This window comes from Urocampus carinirostris, chromosome 7 (assembly GCF_059441175.1).
Source record: "Urocampus carinirostris isolate Australia breed hairy pipefish chromosome 7, RoL_Ucar_1.0, whole genome shotgun sequence".
NCBI classification, from domain to species: Eukaryota; Metazoa; Chordata; class Actinopteri; order Syngnathiformes; family Syngnathidae; genus Urocampus; species Urocampus carinirostris.
Genome location: NC_142355.1, coordinates 26,040,839 through 26,063,098, shown reverse-complemented (window position 1 = coordinate 26,063,098; position 22,260 = coordinate 26,040,839). Strand labels below are relative to the sequence as shown.

The 22,260-nt window shown below is 39.5% G+C and overlaps 1 protein-coding gene across 1 annotated transcript in view; it reads right to left on the bottom strand.

Moving 5' to 3' along the window:
• The window catches only part of LOC148362805 (A disintegrin and metalloproteinase with thrombospondin motifs 20), a 164,641-nt gene that overhangs the window by 84,906 nt on the left and 57,475 nt on the right, over positions 1-22,260 (bottom strand). Inside the window, exons 10-11 of the mRNA XM_088340373.1 lie at positions 18,814-18,955; positions 17,054-17,158 (exon numbers count right to left, since the gene is read on the bottom strand). Coding sequence (XP_088196499.1) covers positions 17,054-17,158; positions 18,814-18,955 — 247 coding nt within the window. The remainder of the gene's footprint in view (positions 1-17,053; positions 17,159-18,813; positions 18,956-22,260) is intronic.

The window sequence follows — 22,260 nt, the reverse complement described above, 5'->3', positions numbered from 1 at the left end:
CCAAAGTTGCTGTTTTTGAGACGTGTCTTTCATGGATTAAGCCAGTTTGCAGTGAATGAGTTTATGATTTCCGGAATACCCAAAGCAGAGCCAACAAGGACATGGAGATCCTAAGTACAAGGAGTGATAAAAGCTCTTTGGAAGTAACTGAAACCTGTTCGTTCTCTCACTAAGCACAACATCAGACGGATTCAGTTCACTGCAAGAATGTAGGACAAACCGGGGACTGTCTGCATCGAAGCCCGCCGCCCAGCAACACCTTGATAAGAAAAGCAAAATGTTGAGATAAAACTAGAACCTCGAGTTCTAAGTTGTTAGTTACATCGGCAATCCCACCGACGTTCTTCCCATCACAGAGTATTGAAAATTGATAGTGGTTGGGAGTTGCTTCCATAGTCTAAGAGAGGATGTGATGTCATGGCTAATCTTTAATAAAAATCCCCACTTATCCAAGTGAACACCTGCACACAAATACAAACTGATCCTACTCCCCCTTGGCTTTTTTGTATGTTTTCCACATCCACAAAGATGATGCACAAGTGTGAACAACATCAAATAAACAAGCCGTAAACATGTTCTTGATCCAAAGTTTTTTTTCTGGTTTTGTTAAGCGTTTAAGTCGAGCCAGTGGAAAAATGGCTTCCGCTGCAAACATGTGTTGTGTTCATTTGACTTGTAAATATCAAACTTTTCCATCATTGTTTTACGTGGTTTTTTATAGGTGTATAAAAGATAACATGCACTTTATTGCAATGCAAAAAAATGATATGTGTATTAAAAATACAAGTTAAAAACATATATTGAAAACACCTCCCCGCTTCCCTAAAAAAACACTTCATGAAAATGGAATTAAATGTATAGATAATTGTTAAACATCATTTAATAAATAGATAATTATGAAAAGTAAAAAAATGAACACATTCTGGTAAAGAGATCAATGTTTGAACAATGTTTACAATGAGGTTTATATAAATTATAATGAATCCCCAATTTAGATTTTTTTAGTCCAAAATAACTCCCTCAAACCTGAGCTATTTTTTTAACATTGTGCATAAATGAAAAAAGATCAAACATAAACACAGAGGCTAAAATATTTAAAATAATATTAAAGTAATTAAATTGATCTGACCCCAAAAAAATTATTTTAGCACATCAAAATATATGCTCTTTTAATAATAAACAAATAAATACATGTTTTAATAATAATATTAAAATACTGGATATTTCATTAAAAACAACCCAACACATTTGAGTTAATACCAATCAGTGTCAACCCGAAAAGACAGTAGACCCAAACGCGTCACGTTTTCATACCAAGCCCGATTTACGGAAGTGGGGCAGTCATGCGCGGGAACACATCGATTCGGCGATCGCTTGGCAGAAAAAGCGGGGAAGAGAAATCAGGAGCGGGAAAACAGGAAGCCAGGGGCAGATGAGCAGGATACTGGACAGGAAGGGACAGACGGGATCGATACCAGATACAGGATACACGAGCAGGATGAGCCGGATACAGGTGAGGACGGGACAGATGGGATCAATACCGGTTACAGGATACACGAGCAGGATACCGGACAGGATGGGACAGACGGGATCGATTTTGGATACAGGATACACGAGCAAGATACAGCTGAGGACGGGACAGAAAGGATCGATACCAAATACAGGATACACGAGCAGAATACGGACAGGACGGGATCGATACCAGATACAGGTTATACAATACACGTGAGGACAGGACTGACGGGAACGATGCCGGATACAGGATACACGAGCAGGATACCGGACAGGACGGGACAGACGGAATCGGTACCGGATACAGGATGCAGGATGCATGAGCAATACACTGGACAGGACGGGAGAGATACTGGATGCGGGATACACAAGCGAGATACAGGTAAAGACGGGACTGACGGGAACGATGCCGGATACAGGATACACGAGCAGGATACCGGACAGGACGGGACAGACGGAATCGATACCGGATACAGGATACAGGATGCTTGAACAAGATACCGGACAGGACGGGACAGACGGGATCGATACCGGGTACACGAGCAGGATACCGGACAAGTCGGGACAGAGTCAAAATGCTTGCCTTGCAAGTACAGAGGTTCTTGACGGACTGACCAAGAGTGAATGAGAGCTCTGAGTTTAAATAAGAGGGGAGCCAATCAGGCAACGAGCAGCAGTTGGTGCCAAACGAGCGGGCACAGGTGAGGGCAATGGGTAATCGTGACAATCAGATTGTTTTGAACAAAAAAGAAATAAAAACATGGCGCACCAGAAAAGGACAACTGTCTAAAAAATATTTTAGAAAATGATGACATCTACCTTAACTGGATCGGAAATTAATTTCCCAAAATATTGCTAAATAATTGATAAAGTGGTGTAATTGTCCACAATAAAAGTGTAATTTTCTCAAAATGATTACATTAAAAAACAAAACAATATATACTACAGTGTCTCAATCCAATTTTGGCCCAATTTGGGCTAGCTTTGACCAAAGTGTTATAAGAATGTGCTCATGAGCATTAGACTATTATAGTTGCTGATTTTTTCCTAAGCCATTTCCAATTTTTGCATGTAAAGACTTCAGCATGTGCTCAGTAAAAATGATGGATCGGACCTCCGGTGGCTTCTCCTTGATAAGGACTTGGACCGACTCAATTCCAATTAGTCATTGGAACGCGGGGGTTAAAAGCTTGCGTTGAGTTGACTTTTCCTAGAAAGGTTGTCAAAACTCGGGAATGCGCCGAGACATTTGAAGGTCTCGCGCGATGTGCCTGTGACGACTCTCATGTTTCAAATTAGAGAACTGACGCACGTTGACAGTCTCAAAACATGTGCAAAACACGCACAACTAAGCCTGAAAGAAAGTACAGAACAATATCAAAATATCATAGCCGGGTTTTTTTCTAAACTGAGCAACCTCGTATATTGTGGGAGGTAAAGCACCAGCTAGCCCACTAAGAGCACCGAAGTAGCCTGTGGGTTTGTTCAGGTTATTGTGATTTTCTGAGAAATTAGATTACCCTACGTCTTATTATTATGACCTAGCAGTGGCATAATAATAATAATAACATAGTAATAAAATGATAACCTATTATTTTAGAAATACATATCAAACGGGTAGCTCTTTGCACTAATCGTTTCTCAATTCTCGATTAATGTAATGTACTACTCTCCGGTCTCCCAAAGTCCAAAATCAAGAGCCTGCAGCTGGTGCAAAAAGCTGCAGCGAGGCTTTTAAATAAGACAAGAAACTTTGATCACATTACCCCGATTTTAGCTACCCTGCATTGGCCCCCTGTTAGCTTAAGATGTGATTTTAATGTTCTGTTGGCATAATACAAAATCATGCATTGACTTGCTCCTTCATATCTTTCAAATTTATTTCCAACAAAGTTCTGGTCCGGAGCCTTCGCTCTGAAAACGCAGGTCGACTAGAACCAAGAACCAAGAAGAGATCTGCAGGTTCGAGAGCGTTCTCCATTCGGGCCCCGGTGTTGTGGAACGCTCTGCCCCTTGAGATTCGATCTGCAACCTCAGTGGAACTGTTTGAATCCAAACTTAAAACTCACTTAAATTCTATAGATTATGAATTACCTATTTTTGATGTTTGGTATTGTTTGTTGTTGCAACATCAGTTGCAGCCAGGTCATCCTGGAAGGGGGATTACCTCATGTGCGGTCCCTTCTAAAGCTTTTTTCATTTTCCTCATGTTAAGGTTTTTGAGTTCTTCCTTGCCCTCATGTAGGTTTCAGATCAAGAGATGGTGTCGTCTAAAGTTTGCAATAATCTATGGTCTATGCAGCCCTTTGAAACTCCTTGGGATTAAGGGCTATGGCTATACAAATAAACTTGACTTGATCAGTAAAAAAATGTAGAGACCAGTTTGTAAGATGTTACAAAGTGTCACAAGGGTCAGTGTATATTTAAGACCTTTCTTCAATATTTTTTTGGTTAGGGCCGTGCTTCTCAATGATGTTCTGTGACGCAGTGAAGCTCGGTGCTACGTATACCTTATTAAACAACATTGTATTAGCCTTATGTAAACTTTCATTTTCTTATTTATCCTCTTCTTTCTCTGCCTAGCTTGTCATTCGTGTTCAATATTTTTAATGGGATACCTGGAGAGTTTGGAACACTTTGTATCTACACTTCATACTCATTCTCTCAGTTATGTATGTGCAGATGCATGTGGGGATGCTCTACCACTGAGCACACACTCTGCAAATGAGAATGCTGCTGCCCCCTACTGTAGTGGAGGTGCAATACACTTCATACTGGGAAAGTAACAAAATATAGACAAACTATTTGAGAACCTCTAGGTAAGAATACTGAAAACAAGAATCTGTAGATTTTCAGTTGCATGTGTGAAAACAAAAAACAAAATTAGGAAAACAAACAAATTCTGACGTTCTATTGCGTGCTTATTTGACAAATAGAGAATAAAATACAATCAGAATCCTAGAAGTAGACACTAGGGGGCAGCAAACCACAATAGCAGCAGTAGTAGAAGAAGAAGGAAAAAATGGGTTTGTGAAAATCTGAAAGGTTCCCCAAAGAGTTGGTGTACCTTTAGGCCCCATGAAACAAGTCAGAATAATGAATACAAGAAATTATCATTTTACAGTTTCCATTTTAATGTACAGAAATCTGACTTGTTTCTCATTTTTGTTTTTGAGGTTTTTGTTAAAAAAACAAAAAAAATTAGTCCGATGTTCTTTTACTTGTATGTGTTTAGTCAACAAATATCGAGTCCGACAAAAAGTCGCCCAAAAAAGAGAACTGCACAAAGAAGACCAAATATCGAGACTAAAATACGCCCGAAATACTGGAAATAGACGCTAGGGGGAGGCAATCAATTGTAGAAGAAGTAGGAAAAGATTGGTGATTTCCGGTTTTACAAAAAACCATAAGGTTTGTTGTTTTTATTTTGAAAAAATGTACATTAAAAAAATAAAAAACAAATAACATCCTATGTTCTATATTGTGCTTACTCAAAAAATATCTGACAATTAAATAGGACAAGAATCCTGGCCGTAGACACTAGGGGGCAGACACTGCCAAGGCAGCTGTTGCAGAGGAAGTAGCAAAACAAGAACATCTTTCGGGTCAAGTTTCTTCATAAATGTTAACATTTATCCGAAAGGTGTTCATTTCACTTGGGAAGGAAAGCCAAATCATTGAAAACTACGCGGACACAAAATGGTGCCGAACTTGTAAATGCAGAGAAGAAGAAGCTAGGCTAACTTAAGGTAAATAGGTAAATTGATTGCTGTTGATATCTCATCAAGCTGGGTGTTAGCTATTGTAAATATGAACTCATTCACTGCTATTTACCTCTATAAATATCAAGGATACTCAAATACTAAATAATGTTCGGATTTATATGACAAACATGTGTCACTCATACAATGTCATTGGGAGCTTTACACATACATTTTCCTGAGGTACCATTAACAGAGGTAAAAAGATGAATATTGATGGTATCAATTTCAAAATAGAAGAGTTGGGACGAAGCCGAAAACAATTCAGACCGGCAGCATCTGCTCACGTCTGCGTTCGGACTCTAGCGCCCTGTCATTGACGGCAAATTCTTGCACAAAGCAGCTTGTTTGTATTCCCAAGCCATACATCAGCTCAGGAATGAGAAGGCCAGGAACCGATTGGAACAAAAACTTCCGCTCTTTCATTTGGACGTTTCAGTCACCTTTTCATCTAGTGGATTTTTTTTTCCTTCACCCTTTCGGTTCTGAGTTTAGAGTTTCGACTCTGATACCCCGAAACTAAACAGTGTTATATTCACTGCAGTGGGTGTTGACAAAACATCTTTGGTTGAGATCTGAAGACCAGGACCACCGCTGACTATTTTTAGTAAAATATTCTGCTTCTATCGGGTTCACTTTAAAGTATGACAGTATAGGTAAATAGTCACCTTGCACATTGAAAGATGTGGACACCAAACATGAGAAGGGGAGCTTGACTACAAAGAACCTTTTGGTGTTGGATATCAGGAAGTTCCTTTTGCAATAGTTATTTTAAAGACAAGATTTAAAGCCAGACTGATGCTGTAATAAGTTCACACTGATGGACAATTAGGTTAAAATTAAAGAAATGAAATCACCTTAAAACACAGGGCTCACCAACGTGGAACCCAGGAGGACCGGGTAGTCCCTAAAAATGCTTAGTTAGTCCGCCAAATTGGTTGTGAAAATAGCACAAGAAATTTGATTTCTAACTGGCATGATGAATCATTGACATGATTAGTATCTTTAAGTACATGACCGATTCTTCCAAAAATCGTTTTTAAAGTTAGCCTATATTTTTCATAAGTAAATTTGATGTTTTTTTGTGAGCTGATTATTACACTACTTTTTAGAATGACAACTAAGAAAAAAACCTAATAGTAACAGTAGTAACGTGATAAGTTATTATTTTAAAAATACATACCAGAATAATAGCCATTCATGCTAATCAGTGACAAAAAAGCTATCTATTAGCTTCAAAACCGTGCCCTAAATAACGATCAATAATAAGTATTGATAATTACTTGAAGATATCGCTACACAATTGGCTGAACTCTCCTCCACAATGCCTTTCTCTGTCTTTGCTCCAATTTTTTTTCCAATTCAGAACCGTGTGGGCTTTTTAAAGACTTTGAGAAATAGTGCGATACAATACCGTATTTGTGGTTTTGTATGCATTCCCTATGGGACACAAGGTGCTAAAAGGAGAAGCAAAAACATAAATAGAAACAAAGCTTTTGATAATCAGAAAATACACTTCTCACTCCTCTGAATCCACTCTAACTCCACTGTACCAGCTCAAGTCCCAGCATGTAAAAATAAATAAAATAGCAATTTTTCTTTAAGTGCACAGTTTTTTATAATGTTACTTGATCCCATGCATTTTTTTTTACATTATTACATTTAGGTAGTGTTGTGAAAGGATAGTGGGATTGTGGGCGCGTTCTAAAGGATGGGCTTTTTCAGACTTGGAGCCTGAACGCAGATTTAAGAATGAAATTAAATGCTTTTGAGATGAAGTGTTTAAGAAGTATGTTAGGAGTGACAAGATTGGATGGATTAAGAAATGAAATTGTGAGAGACACAACTGGAGTGGTAGTGGAACTGAGCAAGCGTGTGGATAAGAGAGTTGGTTTGAACACATGGAGAAGATGGATTGTCTACAGAGAAGTAAATGAAAGGAGACCAAGAGGAAGGCCGTGATTGACGGTGTTATGAATGCACTGCAGGAAAGAGGTCTAAAGCTAGTGGAAGCTAGAGCTCTTGTTGGTGATAGGGATGAGTAAAGAGGTGTTGTAAAAGGATAGTGGGATGTTTAGACACGTTCTAAGGGATGGGCAGGGCACCTCTATGATGCGGCAGGGGTAAACCAGTAAAAGCTGTCGGGGCCTGCTGTTGAACAGAAGAGTGTGTTGTGTCACCCTGACCCGATCGACACGGCCGCTTTCTTGTGTCCCGTTTCATTTGGAGGGACGAAAGCATGACCAACTTGGGTGCCGAGGTGCTTAACTTGTTTGGGTGTTTGGGCATTTGGGTTGGCCATGGTCCAAAAATGTTTGTGGGTGCTTTTTTGCTATTTATTTCCCTTTTATTTTGTTTATTTTTTTGTATATTTGTCTTTTTCTTTTTTAATGTTCTTATATGGGATACTGGAGGTTCAGAATTTGTTAGCTAATAAATAGATGTCTCTATTTCATACCATACAGCATTTATGTCTTACGACGAGAATGAATTGGTGCTGTACCCCAGAGGTTTACTGTACTTGGAATATTGATTACAAAAAACACAAAAAAACATATGCTGGATATGCAAGCAGGCCGCTCAAGAACAGTATGGCACATCTCCATACAGCCATTATCTGCACCACTTATCCTCAGTAGGGTCGCGGGGGTGCTGGAGCTCATCCCAGCTATCGTCGGTCAGTGGGCAGGGGACACCCTGAATTGGTTACCAGCCCGTCGCAGGGCACCCAGAGACAGACAACTCACTCGCTCATTCACACTTGGGGACAATTTGAACCGGCCAATTTACCTGACATGCATGTTTTTGGAATGTGGGATGAAACCAGAGTGCCCGAAAGAAAATCCATACAAGCACGGGGAGAACATGCAAACTCCACACAGGGAGATTCAATATCATGACCTTAGAACTGTGCCGCACACCCTCTAACCATTGCCCCGCTGTAGTAAGAATGGCAGATGTGTATTTACAAAATGATAAGAGAGAAGGATAGAGAAGGAGAGCAGTGCACCAGTTACAGTACACACATCACAAGTGTGTCATGCTGCCAGGAGGCTTGGGCCAAAAACGCTCGCCGCTACTTCTGGCTGTCTCACTCTAATTGGCTCAAACAAAAAAAGCTTGTGCTCCGTCCTCCCCATCTCCTGACGGAATCCTCTGGAAATGAATAACGACTCTCCATTTTATTCGCCACTCAATTGAGCACCCATCAAGAGGATCCGGGAGACAGTGGATCAATGGAAACATTCAAGCGCTCTTGTTTAAAGTATTCAGAAAGTGTTTTGGACTTGTTTATCAAGCGCCGGCTTGGTCCTCTGCCACCCACCGCGTGGCTACGTGGTGAGAAGCGGGACCTTCAAAAGGATGCAGGGGCTGAGCGGACCCCGGTTTTGGCTTGGCAGACCGCTATTGAGCATGCTTGCTGGCCCTTAAACTGCACACACTCTTACGTAAATAGGGCCACCGCAGGCACGTATACATAAAAACAAAAAGCATCCAAACAAGACACACAGAACGCATCCTTTTAAAGGAGGGCGGGCAAAAAAAAAGAGATAATAGAAGGAGGCTGTGGTGATGGAGGGGTGGTTAATAAGAGGAGGGAGGTGGAGGTATTTATAGGCAACAAGTGATGGGATGCCCTCATTAATTTGCGGCTCACTGAGCCGGATGACAGACATGCCGCCAGAAGGTCATGTGACCGCATTACTCACTCCAGCACCCTGTGCAGGGGTAGAGGGTGATGAGGGAACAAGACTGCCCCATTTCAACCCAACCGTGCACAGACAGTCCATTTCTCTGCACTGTCCATTGATACAGGACGTGCCGCAGTTTGGCAACCCCGATTACCCGACTCGAGTTATTTAAATCAAAATTACTGTTGAAATATTGAAAGATCTCGCTTACAATATTCAGTCATTATTAGGTCAATTTCTTCATACAGTAAATGCCTTAATTTCGTCTCAATTATGGAATTTTAGTTGTGCCTTATTTTATAGTCAGAAGTGGCTTTAAGTACAATTGTTAGGTCTTTGGGGTGGAATACACAATGAAAGACAGGAATCAATCATTTCAGCTCATGAACAGATGTAATTAGTTCAAAAATGAGCGGAATATTACATCGTGTTAAGTACAGTTGTTGTCCCTACAAACAAAATACTAAGTATTTCCTCAGGCAAAAGTTGAGCTGTTTGAGCATGACTTCACCAATGGCTATTGTCAGTAGGACAGTGCTCCATAAAAACAAACAGGTGAAATCCTTTGCTACTACCTATTTCACAGTATCAGTGCTTCGCGTGTCGAAACATATTCTGTGATCCATTATCCAAAATATATTCCATTTAACATTACCGGCAGAGCGCATTTTGGTCGGGCCTGACGTTTTTTTTAACCTTCAGTCCACCAAAATGTGAACTGCACAAGTGCGACCATTATCCCCGAACATACATGGCTGTGAGCGGGTACAAGTGGGGCACACTTTTGTCTTGCCTGGTTGCTGTTTTTTGCCCTTACTGTAGGAAACTTTTCCAAACGTTGTCCAAATTTTTCAGAAAGCAGACCAGAAGCAGTAAACATGACTAGCAGGCCACATATTTTTAATTTTACGACAGTGGCCCCCAGACCAGAATTAGGACATGCCTGCCTCACTGTATTTTCACCTACAATAAACTGTAATGTGTGGCTGTAATCCATTATCCCCTATCACATATTGCTGCAAGCAGGGACATGCATTAGGCATTTTTGTCAGGAAGCGTGCTTTTTTTGGCCCGTCTTGCTGTTATCCGTTATCCCTGGTCGACTATTGTTGAGAGCAGGGCTTGAGAAAGCAAATTTGCATCATATGGTTTTTTTCTGTTCTTTCCGACCAAAAACATAGGCACCTGTGCGGCCGCGATCCATTATCCCAGGTCAACTATTACAGATAGTGGGAGCAGAAGAATGCATGGGGGCTACTTCGTGGATTTTTGCATATCACAGGGCAATAATTGGTAATAATTGAGGGATTACAGTATACAGAAGACAATGCTCGTCTACAGCAAAAAAACTTGCAACCAAATTAAGGGTTAAATAAATAAGCTTGGTTTTGGCGTACAAAAACACACAGCTACTTTTTCAGGAAACCAAACTTCACTCCAGATAGAAGAAAATTACATGAGATTTTGGTGAAGACAATGATACTTGTTTTTAGAGTAAAATAAAATTCAATTTTTACTGGAGAAAAAAAACAGTTTAGGGGGGAAAAAAAAGTTCAGATTCATGGAATCCATCCATCCATCCATTATCTGTGCCGCTTATCCTCACTAGGGTCACAGGGGTGCCAGAGCCCATCCCAGCCATCTTCAAACAGTGGGGGCAGGGGACACCCTGAACTGGTTGCCAGCCAGCCGCAGGGTAGAAGAAGAAACATACAATTCACTTGCTCATTCACACCTAGGGATAATTTGGACCAGACAATTCACCTGACGTGCGTGTGTTTGGAATGTGGGAGGAAACTGGAGTGCCCGGGGGAACATGAAAACTCCGCACGTGTCGTGATTACTGATGCAAAGCACCTGTACCCGCTCATTTGGCGCCAACTGCCTCGGACTCTGATTGGCTCCCTGTCGCTATTTAAACCCACTCCTTTCTGTCACCCGTTGTCAGTCCGTCTGGGAACCTTAGTTTACACTAAGCAAGCTTTTCGACCCTGACTCACTCCTGTTTTGGCTCCTGTCTGTTTCCTGGCTTCGACCCGTTTTTTGATCTTGACCACGTCTACTCTCCTCTCCTGGCTTTCGACTCGTTGCTGATCTCGACCATGTTTTTTGCTCTCCTGTCCTGGCAACTGACCTGTTTTTTCCGCTCCCGACACCGCCATCGCTCATCACAGAAGTTCCACTTCCGCATTCAGAGCGACCTTTCTTCCGCGACCAGCGATCACCGAATAGTGAGTGCAATCCTTTCCCTTCTTCCCAATAAAACTGAGAGAAAAGTATGCAAGTGGGTTCTGTCTCCGTTCTGGTCCTGACAGCACAGGGAGGCTGTGGTAGCTAGAATTGAATCCTAGACCTTTCACTGTGGGGCTGTGCGCTAACCAAAATATAAAAGTGGAAAAAAAAAAAAAAGATGTTTCTCACGAAACACTGTTGATATTTGGCATGTAATCCACGTTTTTCATTACTGTACAATTCACAGGAACAGCCAAGGTATTAAAGAAAAGAGTGATTTACGGTATGTTAAATATGATACTTCCACATCCATACGTCAGGTTAAATATCAATCGTAGTATATCAGATCCAACCTGCCCACATGCAAACAGTGATTTATTACGGATTAAGTAAAGCAGGCCACGTATGTAATCCTCCAGGCCCTCTAGCCGCCTTCAAATCCAAGCACACACAAAAACACACCTTTTAGCCAAAAGCATGACCCGTATCCCTGCAGGACCTTAGACCTGAACCTTGTAGGAAAAAAAATCTTCGATTTAGCGGGCCAGAAGACTCAACCCCCTTTCGGTAACATCTTGTACATTCAAACTTTCAAAATGTCATCTCTCTATTGTTCCTCTTCTGTTTCTTTTTAGTCACAAGTGATAAGTTGTCATAATAAGCGTGTAGATTCTTGAATCCTTGCCAAAAAACCATGAGGTCGCGTTGACCTTTGACGGACGTATGATAATTAGCTCAGCCGTGCCACGTGTGGAAATTCTCCCAAGATGAATGAACAAAAGAGGAGAAGGACACAGCTGCCCCTTGTAGAGATATAAAGGAGAAGGCCGAATCGGAAACATGGGAAGGAATATACGCGGGTTACGAATCATCGTTAGTTTGGTAGTTATCGTTGATAAAATACATTTGAAGTTGCATTTTAGCTTGTGCCGTCCTCTCTTGTTTCCATACGTAAAGGTAGCATTGCTACACCTAAATTATGTTATTTTTGGGTTCATCTTGACTACTAGCCTCATTAGCATTAGCACCTAGAATTCTTGTGCATAATAATGCCCTCGAGCGATTGAGTTTGACATAGATGCATTAAAACCTAGCTAAAGCTGCTTGAATCTCTAACAGCAATCATCGTGGCCGCTATCCACATACATGGGTAACCTTGCCGATATGCCCCCTTGAGTTAGCGCCTAGCATTAAAATACGGTTCTCAAGGACCATTGCATTGAAGCTTGGTGATGAATTACAAGTGTATAAAAGGTTAAACCTCCGAAATTCTATATAATTCTGCCTTTGAGGGATTTATTTTAACATACAGTGGTACCTCTACTTACGAATGTCTCTACATACAGAGGTTTCAGGTAATTAAGTACCTGAACAGGAAAAAAGTGCCTGTAGTTACAAAGGCGTTTCAGGATACTAAGTCAAAAATACAGTACACTACGCGCTACACACAGTTTGCCGAATGTACAGAAACTGACGATTGCTTAAATAGTGCCTGACAACCCATTGTATATGTGTGCGCTCAGCAACCTCTTCGTGTCCTCGTCGCAGTTCACAGACAACAAGGTGGAGAGGTTCCAACAAAATTCAGCCCTGAATAAAATCTTGAAATTATGGAAAGGAATCACCTGAAAAACGTTTGAACAAGTTGGGCTATCGCTCCGTATGCTTTATGCATTTTCAACGGATATGTTAAAAGACAGCAGATCAGTATTACAAGAAAACACTTGAAAAAAAGGTAAATTAGTTATTATTATTTCCATTACTCTTTGTATTTTACATTATGTGCCTCTCGTGTTATGTTTATTGTGCAGTAATCTAATCACAACATGTATTTGTTTCATGTTCTAATGGTTTTTTTATGATTCAGGAAAAATATATCTTACTGTACTTTTGCGGGGCTGGGAACGGATTTAACATTTAAAATACGTCTCTACTTACAAAGTTTTTTAGATAACGAAGCTACTTCCAGAACTAATTAAATTCAGAGGAGGTACCACTGTATTTTTGGATAAAGTCAAGGAGGCTAGAAATTCTTTATAAATTCTCCGACATTGCTGCTAAAGGTAGTAACTAGCGTGGTAGCTTATCATCTAGCATTAGCACCTAGCACTATAGGGCGCACCGGGTTATAGGGCGCACCCCCAAAAAATATTTTTTGGTCCTATATCTTCCATAGACAAGGCGCACCGGACTATAAGGCGCTACAATGGGAACGTCGACAAAACAGTCAGATGGTTCAGTCAAACTGATTACCCCCTTAACATTCCCAAAGCTTGCAAAGAAGCAAATACGTGTCGTAGACACGTGTGGATGCGGTGTCCGTACGATGTCACTCAAATGCATTGTTCCAAATATCATTCGGAAGGTTAAAGTCTTGGGATTCAAGAAATGCCAACCATTCCTTAGTTTCTATTTCCTTTTTCGCTCGCAACTTTATTGTGCATATGACAATAAACACTTGGAATTGAGTTTAATTCACTCAACTCATCACAGCAACATCAAGATCGTTTTAAAACAACATACCGGGAAAATATAGTTAAATAAGTTCTCACGTTCAATAATGATACGCAACCATGGTCTTCTTACAACCATGAGTGTAGTAAATCCAGGAGAGTAAAATATTTACAAATACAGACTAATGAAACATGTTTCTTTATGGGGTACTTTAGCAAGCTTGCTATTCAGAGTCATCTTTTTCGGCCAAATGCAGGGTTTGTTTTGGCCCTCTAGCCTATCCGAGGCTCCGAATAACCTTAGCCAATAACGATCGATTTGACTGATGATTGAAACATCTTTTCGGCCAATGGCAGGGTTTGTTTTGGCCCTCTAGCCTATCCGAGGCACCGAATAACTTCAGCCAATAGCGATCGATTTAACGGATGATTGACACATCTTTTTCGGCCAATTGTAGGGTTTGTTTTGGCCCTCTAGCCTATCCGAGGCTCCGAATAACTTCAGCCAATAGCGATCGATTCAAATCATGATTGACACATCGGTTAGCCAATGAAACGCCGGTATATAGATCCCAGCATACACCGCGGACTACTCCACGTTCTGGGGAAAATCGAGTCGGCGGCTGTTGCGTAAGTTGCGAGACCTTGCGACTTAATATTGAGCCATATATAAGGCGCACTGTATTATAAGGCGCACGGTCAGCTTTTGAAAAAAGGTGCCCCTTGTAGTGCGGAAAATACGGTATATTTAATAATAATGTGATTTACATACTATAAAAAATGTCATTCATTCATGGTTTTATTTAAGGTAGCCTGGGTTTCGGAACACATGAGCTAAGTAACGTAGATTTCTATCTGCCCTGTTTGTCAGTTTCACTTTGCAATCCCCACTTCAGAATGGATTATTCTCGTATGCTGGGAATGTACTTTATTTGTCAAGTTACAAAGGTTTTATTCCCTTCCCTTCTATTCAGATCTGACAGTGTGAATGTTAATATTCTGTTCCTGGGCGACTACATCAAACGTCACAAAGTTCCAACCCAATCAATGTTTAGACAATCCCAATGAAGTTTACTCATCCATTAGACCGAGTCGGGTGCAAGTCGGTTCGGGGAGGTTTGATGATAGCCGACATTGTCGCGACGCCGGGCCATTACTTTCATGCTGTTGTTGTAGTTGGATTAAGATGTTAGCCATCAATGGTTAACGATCAAGCAAGAGATGCATTGAGGACAATCAAGAAGAAACAGGCCGACGTGATACGTAGACAGGGTAGAAAAAAACGCTAAGGCAGGGCAGGAGGTTCCTTTCCCTCGCCAGGGCACGTTTCTGAATACTAAACTCCCCATCGCGCCTCCTCCTGGCTTTCCGCCGGCGGAAACAAACTTTTTCAGCTCTGGTACTGGCCCTGAACCGCTGACCCACTGGGCGGTCTTCTTAAGAGGTTTTAGAGGGCCACGGGTTCACCGCAAGGTGAACGGCCCGCGTCATCTTTCAAAGAAGTCACCTATCTTTCTCGCCCAATCTTTCTCTCATTTTTTTTGCAATCTCGGCCCCCCTCAATCTTTTTTTTTTCTACGTAACCTCGGCAACTGACCCACCGTCTCAGCCCTAATTAGCATAGCGCCCCAGGGCGAGGAGAACATGAAGGCTAATGGGGGTTGGGGCCTCCTGACAACATGGAGGGGAAAAGAAAAGGGGTGGTCACCTGACTGGGTTATACGGACTCCTTCATGCAGAAACTTGATCACTTCTAACTTTTTTCCACTCAACACTAGAGATATATCCTGGAAAATATGTGTAATAAAAGCTAGTATATTATTTGACAATCAAATAAATGTAAAAATTAACAATTAATTAAGGTGAGCCACACAGTCTTTAAGTTTCCACCCCACTGTTATGTGACCCGACACTTCCCGTCCTCTCATCTAGAGAGGGTGAAGATCCAGAGACACTTTCAAATAAGCTCTGCGGGGATTGATGTTTAAATTAGACAATGGGGGCCATGAAACTCACTTTGTCTAGGCTTCTCTGACACACTGAATCCGAACATTGCAGTAACTTAGATTTTGTTTAGTGTGCACCTTTTTCCAAGTACAGGACATTACTGTAGTGCTTCTCTCCGCCGCTACCGGCGTGCGCTGTGAGAGGTCACCCAGCATCCACCCCGAAAAAGAAATTCACTTCCTCTTCCTAGTTCATTTGTAAACATTCTACAGTGTAGAATCTACACTGTTTCTCCTGTGCGCTAAGAACTTTGACATTTTTATTGTTTAGTTATCTCGTGCATCCATTCAATATGGTTGGTGTGCAGTGTAAAGAAGAGGCGAGCCGTTTCTTTTGAAATGAAAGTGGAATATGGAAGCTTGATGCGGTAGAGAAAATGGTTGGATTCCTTTTTTTTCGCACTTTCTACCTCGCCTAACTCTTGGAGCTCATCTTCCAAAAGTAAGTTAAACTTAACTTTATTTATCTTTAAAGAGCATTTTATTAAATGTTTCTATTTTAGTACAAAACAATACAGGTTATGTATACAAGCCTTAAACATACTTATATAAATCTTAAACATACATTCCATACAAAATATAGCACTGAAGCAACTTAGGAACTAATTCTACTTACGGACGATTGTCGTATGTAGGGCAGCGTCTGTACACAGACACATACACACATTATATATATATATACTTAAACATTTCCACCGGGAATGTTTTATAAAACTCAACCAATTTGCAAAACGATTTTTTTGCGTGTAAGGCAGAGTTTGCATGTATCCTCTATACCAGTGTTTTTCAAACCTTTTTGAACCAAGATACACTTTTATTTATAAAAAAACATTCCGAGGCACACCGTCCGTCGAAAACGTTTGAAAATAAAGGTATGTCAAATATTTCACTGTGCTAACTCATGAGCTGATAATTAGTTTATAAAAAGTATATAAAAATCTACTGCCACCAACTGATAATGGATGACTATTATAGTTCCTCGTCTGAAGATAGCAAAAATACTGAATAAAGGCCTGATTTTTTTGGAAAGACAAAATTGGGAAAATTCTAGCGGCACACTAGACAAGTAGACACAAGTGTGCCCCGGCACACTGGTTGAAAAACACTGCTCTATACTACATGTCCCACAGTGCTATGCAGCATAAAAGTCCCGAATGTTTTCTCAAGTATTATTTCAGCCTGATACCCGCAATTTGCTTTACTTTGGTAAATTATCATTGACAATTTTCCTGACTTTCTGCAATTGTACGGGTCAAAAAGAATCTATAGACAAGAATACTTTTGTCATTATTAAAGGTATTGAGTTCATGACTCTGACATGGGTGCAAAAATAGGGATCGTGGCCTCTCTACTCAAGTACAAAATAATCCTTCAAAGCACATTTTTTCTGGACCTACCATTCCATGTCCACATTCAGTCCCGTCAGCAAGCGGCATGTGTTGTGTGCGACATCCTTTATGGTCCCCCTCTGCACTCGTACACCACAGCCTCTTACATTGTTTCTGGGTCAGAGAAATGCAATAAAAACAAATTGTGTGTGTGTTGGGTTCTGAGATCATAAAAGCATTAATAATTTGCCAGGTTTCCAACACAACCAAAGAAGCATTCCAGTCATGAAATTAAAATTCACGGGCAGAAGAGTCAAACTGTGCTTATAAAATGTTTTCTTATTATGTTTTGGGATTAGCAGCTGCCCCTCGCAGCACTCTTATGAAATTCTCTTCAAAAACTTGACATTTAATTAGTGGAGGTGCCACAAATATTATGGGTACCGCCGTGTTATTTCATGGAATACAAGGTTAAAAAAATAAAAAGTTGTATTTTGAGAGTGTATAAAAGGCACAAATCAATTAAATACGTTATTGAGAAAACAAAGCATTTTTGAAATTTAAAAATGTATATTATTTCACCTGAAATTCAATCGTTGTTATTGATTAAATCATTTTACAAAAGATAAATATTATACACATATGACATTTTTAATTCAAAATATAACAAAAAGTTTTTAAAATAATTTTCCTCAAGGTAAATACACCATAACATAAAGTATATAAATACATATAAAACAGTAGTTTTAACATTGGAAACTTTAAAATAATCTTGAAATTTTGAAAAAGGTGAAATAATCATTTGTGATTAAATATTCAAAAAAATACACTTCAACTATTACACTTAAACAATTTATACATCTCTATTGTATATATTACATAGGTACTTTATTTTTTTCAAAATATCACATAATATTTTGAAAACAATATTCTTTAAAACAAAAATAAAGTAAATTCTAAAATAAACTAAAAACTAAGTAATGAACTAAAATAATGTTATTTTGAAAATCATTGTATTTGATTGACTACACCTCGAAAACATTTTTTTACCACTCTGCAATATTATGTATTTGAGTTTTGATGTTTTGATTTTTTTATCAAAAATAATAGCTACACTACTATATTCAAGTTAAAAAATACATACATAATATAGTCTTTTTTAAATTTAAAGCCTTAACTATCAGTTAAAACTCGAGAGTAAAGTCGGATTTTTTTTTCTAATTTAAACATTTTAACCTGCTTTTACTCAGAACAGCGTTTTGATTCAAGCTTTAACTAATGAATTAAACCTTTAAAACTTGACTGCAAGATAAATACAAATTAGTAGTTTCAAAGCTTTTATTGTCAATTAAAACTCAAAATTTAAATCACAATTATATTTTTAATTTAAGCATTTTAACCTCAGAACAGCTTTAAAACTATAGCTTTTGGATTCGGGCCTCAACTAATAAATTAAATTTTAAACTCAAACATGACCTCAGAATTAATACAAAACAGTAGTTTTACAACTTAGAGCCTTAATTATTAGTTAAAACTCGAGAGTTAAAGCAGAATTTCTATTTAATTTAGGCATTTTAACCTGTTTTTACTCAAGATTTAAAGCACCTTTAAAGCTGTATTTTTTTAGTTAAAGCTTTAACTCATGAGTTTAAGATTTAAAACTAACACTCCACACCAAAATAAATATGAAATAGTAATTTCAAAATTTAGAGCCTTTACTATCAGTTCAAACTCAAGCGTTAAAGCATATTTCATATTTCGCATTGAAAAAAAGAAATCCCCAAAAATGTTGCCTTTTTTTATTTACCTTAAATGACAATCCTTCTTACCATATATGGGCAAATCTGAGAACCGGGTCCAAACATCAGCTCACATTGTTTGTTAGCGTTGTAGATTTGACCTGGCAGGAGCGAGGGCAGCTCATACATCCTCCCAGCGGGCTCGTCCAAAAGGCACTCCCCGTAGCCTGTACTATTTTACAAATAAAACATAAAATCAAACAAAAAGATGAAAGTCAGTATCTGACTACTGTATTTTCCGCACTTTAAGGTGCACCGGATTATCAGGCACACCCCCCAAACATGGCCTTTTCGTCATATTTGTTTTTTCATATTTCAGGCGCCATGTACTGTAAAGAACATAGAATTACTACAGTAAGACGTACTGTATTTTTTCAGGTTTAACTGTTGCGCTTTTTATACACTTACATGATATATTAGCGTATCTGTCTCGTCCTGTCCGGTATGGACCCCGCCTGTCCGGTATCTGGTACCGATCTCGTCGGCCTCTAGTTTCCTGTTTTTCCATGCCGGACTTCTGTCTTACTTCTTCCGCCCAGCGATCGCCGAATCACTGGCGTTTGTGTTCACGCGCATGACTGCCTCATTCCCGTAAAATAAAGCTTGTGTGAAAACGTTACGCACACGGTCTGTAAAAGCTGCCCTGCCAAACAATAAATACAAGACAAAGCCATACGCCTCATCGAGATATTACAAAATGCACCTGTACTTTTGGGCATGACGCATAGGGGGCAATGACACTTCATAGGAGAGTGCCATACAAACTAATGCCAGCTTCCGTCAATCACAAGGAAGAAATACATTGACAGAGCGTTCCCACCGGACGCCATCCTTTTCAAGCAGATTTGTTGTGAAACATGGCTCCAATGATAAGCATTTACAAGCACTTCAAAATCCAAGCACTTTTCTATCCTTGAAAACACAACATTAAAATCATCTTCAAAGATTGCAAGCACCCATATAAAACCGGTGAAAGACATAAATGAATGCAAAAAGCCCAACGAGGGAAACAACTTTTTGGTGTATCTGATGATGAATCAGACTTTGCGTTTATTTATACCTTTCAGGATGAAATTGATATTTTTTCTCCATTCCCTAATTTTGAATTTGACTTATCAAACATTGCCCATTTACGGTAGTAAAACCGTAAAACCTCGTGTGGTAACGCACATGAATAAATACTGTATGTGTTTCCGTCCGTATCCAAAGTATTTTGTGGTATAAAGAGCGCAGCGGGTTACAAAGCGCACTTTCAAATTTCTGGGCAATTTGGGGTTTTTAGCTGCGCCTTAGTTGGAAAATACAGTAGATGAGTAGATCAACAGTATTTTCTATGCTGACAGCCAACAAGAGGACTCGGACTCGTAAATCACGTCAAAGAAGCTCCCTAAATCCTCAAGAGGTCTGGATTATCACGTAATGACAGACTGCTCCCTCAATGAACCCCGCCCAGAAACCACCAATGTACAAACACAGCTGGCGTGAATGTACATCGCAGCCGTCTCCGCCGCGTATAAAATCATCACTTGCCACTTCTCAAAAGGCCAAAGTCAAACACGTTGGGTTGAAGGGATTAACGCTTTTTGTGACGAAGCCTCAAAAACGGAAACGAGACGGATGAGGTGTGCGGTTACACAACAAGTCCGTCGCGACGAGAACTTCGTCCTGGATGGAGGAGATGGAACACCTGCCAGCACAAAGCCAGGATTGCTGTGGCAGGCAGACGATTATGCGGGATTATCCTCGGTTAACTTTACTTTGTGTCGGTCCCTTTCATTTGTGTACCCAGTTAATTCGGCTGACAAAGCTGGAAATTGATGGCAAACACCATAACAACACCTGGGGAAAAAATAACCCAAATTGGGTCCAAGATAGTCCGATAGACTTTTTGAATCTGGTGTGACTTCTAGGCCTGGGTTGTACCAAACAACCTCATATTTTGGTTATTGGCATACATATCATAAGGATTGGGGTTGTGTGAAAAATATTTCTATTTTAGTCGCTTGCAGTTGGAACCTTTTGTGTTGTCTGAAACAACCTCATCTGGTGGGTTATTCTAACAAATATTTTTAAAGGTTGGGTTGTGAAATAAAAACCAGGACATAGGGTTAAATCAACCCAAAAAATGAAAAGGTGCAAGTTTGAATAAAATTGTTTTATTTTCTTTTATGACGCCATCGCAAGCCGTATTACTCCTGGGTTGGGTTGTACTGAAGACCTAATATTTAAGGTTATTTGAAAATATTTTAGTGGTGTTTGAGTTGTGTGAAAAAAAACAAGGTTGTTTGGTTGAATTAACCCAAAATTGCTACGGTCTAAGTTTGACCCAAATTGGGTTATTTACAACTTGCCATGACAGGTTGGGTAGTACTAAATAACATCATCTTTTGGGTTTTAAAAAAAGAATTAGGGGGGTTAGAGTAGTGTAAAGAAAAATGTTCGCTTAAATTAACCCAGGAAATAAGTCTAAGGTTTCTATCGTATTTGTTTTAGTTGCTTGTAAAAGAACAGTGGAATTTTCTGGGTTGGGTTGTACTAAATTATCTAATCTTTTGGGTTATTAAAAAAACATTAGGAGGCTGGGGTTGTGTAAAAAAAAAAACAAGGACATTGGCTTAAAATAATTAATGAGGTGGATCTGTCTGAGTTTGATGCAAATTGGGTTGAATAAAAAAAATACTGTGGAAAGTTAAATAAGTTATCAACTAAATAATCTGTTTATTTATTCTTCCACACTTGAGTGTCACTCTTCTGTAGGGTTTGATGGAAATAATATCATGAAATTATTGTCACAGTTGTGTGAAAATAAGAAAAGTACTGCATCTATATCTATTTTTGACATTTTTAAAGTAAATCGGATCATGTTTTACAACACAATCTCCAGGAAATGGTTCATTTGAGGGAAGATACAAAATAAGCTTGTTCTATTAAAAAGCAAATTGTAAAAGAATTGTGAGGACAAACGCTCCTTTCTTTAACCATATCACTCTGCAGCTGTCAGACCTTTTACATTGAAAAAGTAATATTATGCAGTTCAAGGGAGATTCATTTTAATTTAAAATACAATCAGTCGTTCTGTTCTTAGACACCTGGCTGCCTTCGGGAGATATGAAAGAGATTCGGACAAAATCACATCACTTTTGTTTGAGCATTTTTACCATATTGCGTTATAAACAGGGGTGTACAATCAGGGTTCCCGCAACTTAAGACAAGTTAAATTCAAGGCTTTTAAAGACGTTTTATTGGCTTTTGAAATCAAATTGAAGACCAAGTCAACAAAAAAACCTACAATTAGAAAACATTTGTACACATTACATGGCACAGTTTGTAACTATGACGAAAAACGTTCGTTGGACAGCCATGTCTCATTAAATTGACACTTTCCAATGGTCAAAAATAAACTTGCTATGTGTATTGTGGGAAGACCCAAGACATGTGTCTAATCTGAAAGACCCGCCTGAAATCACATCACCGTTT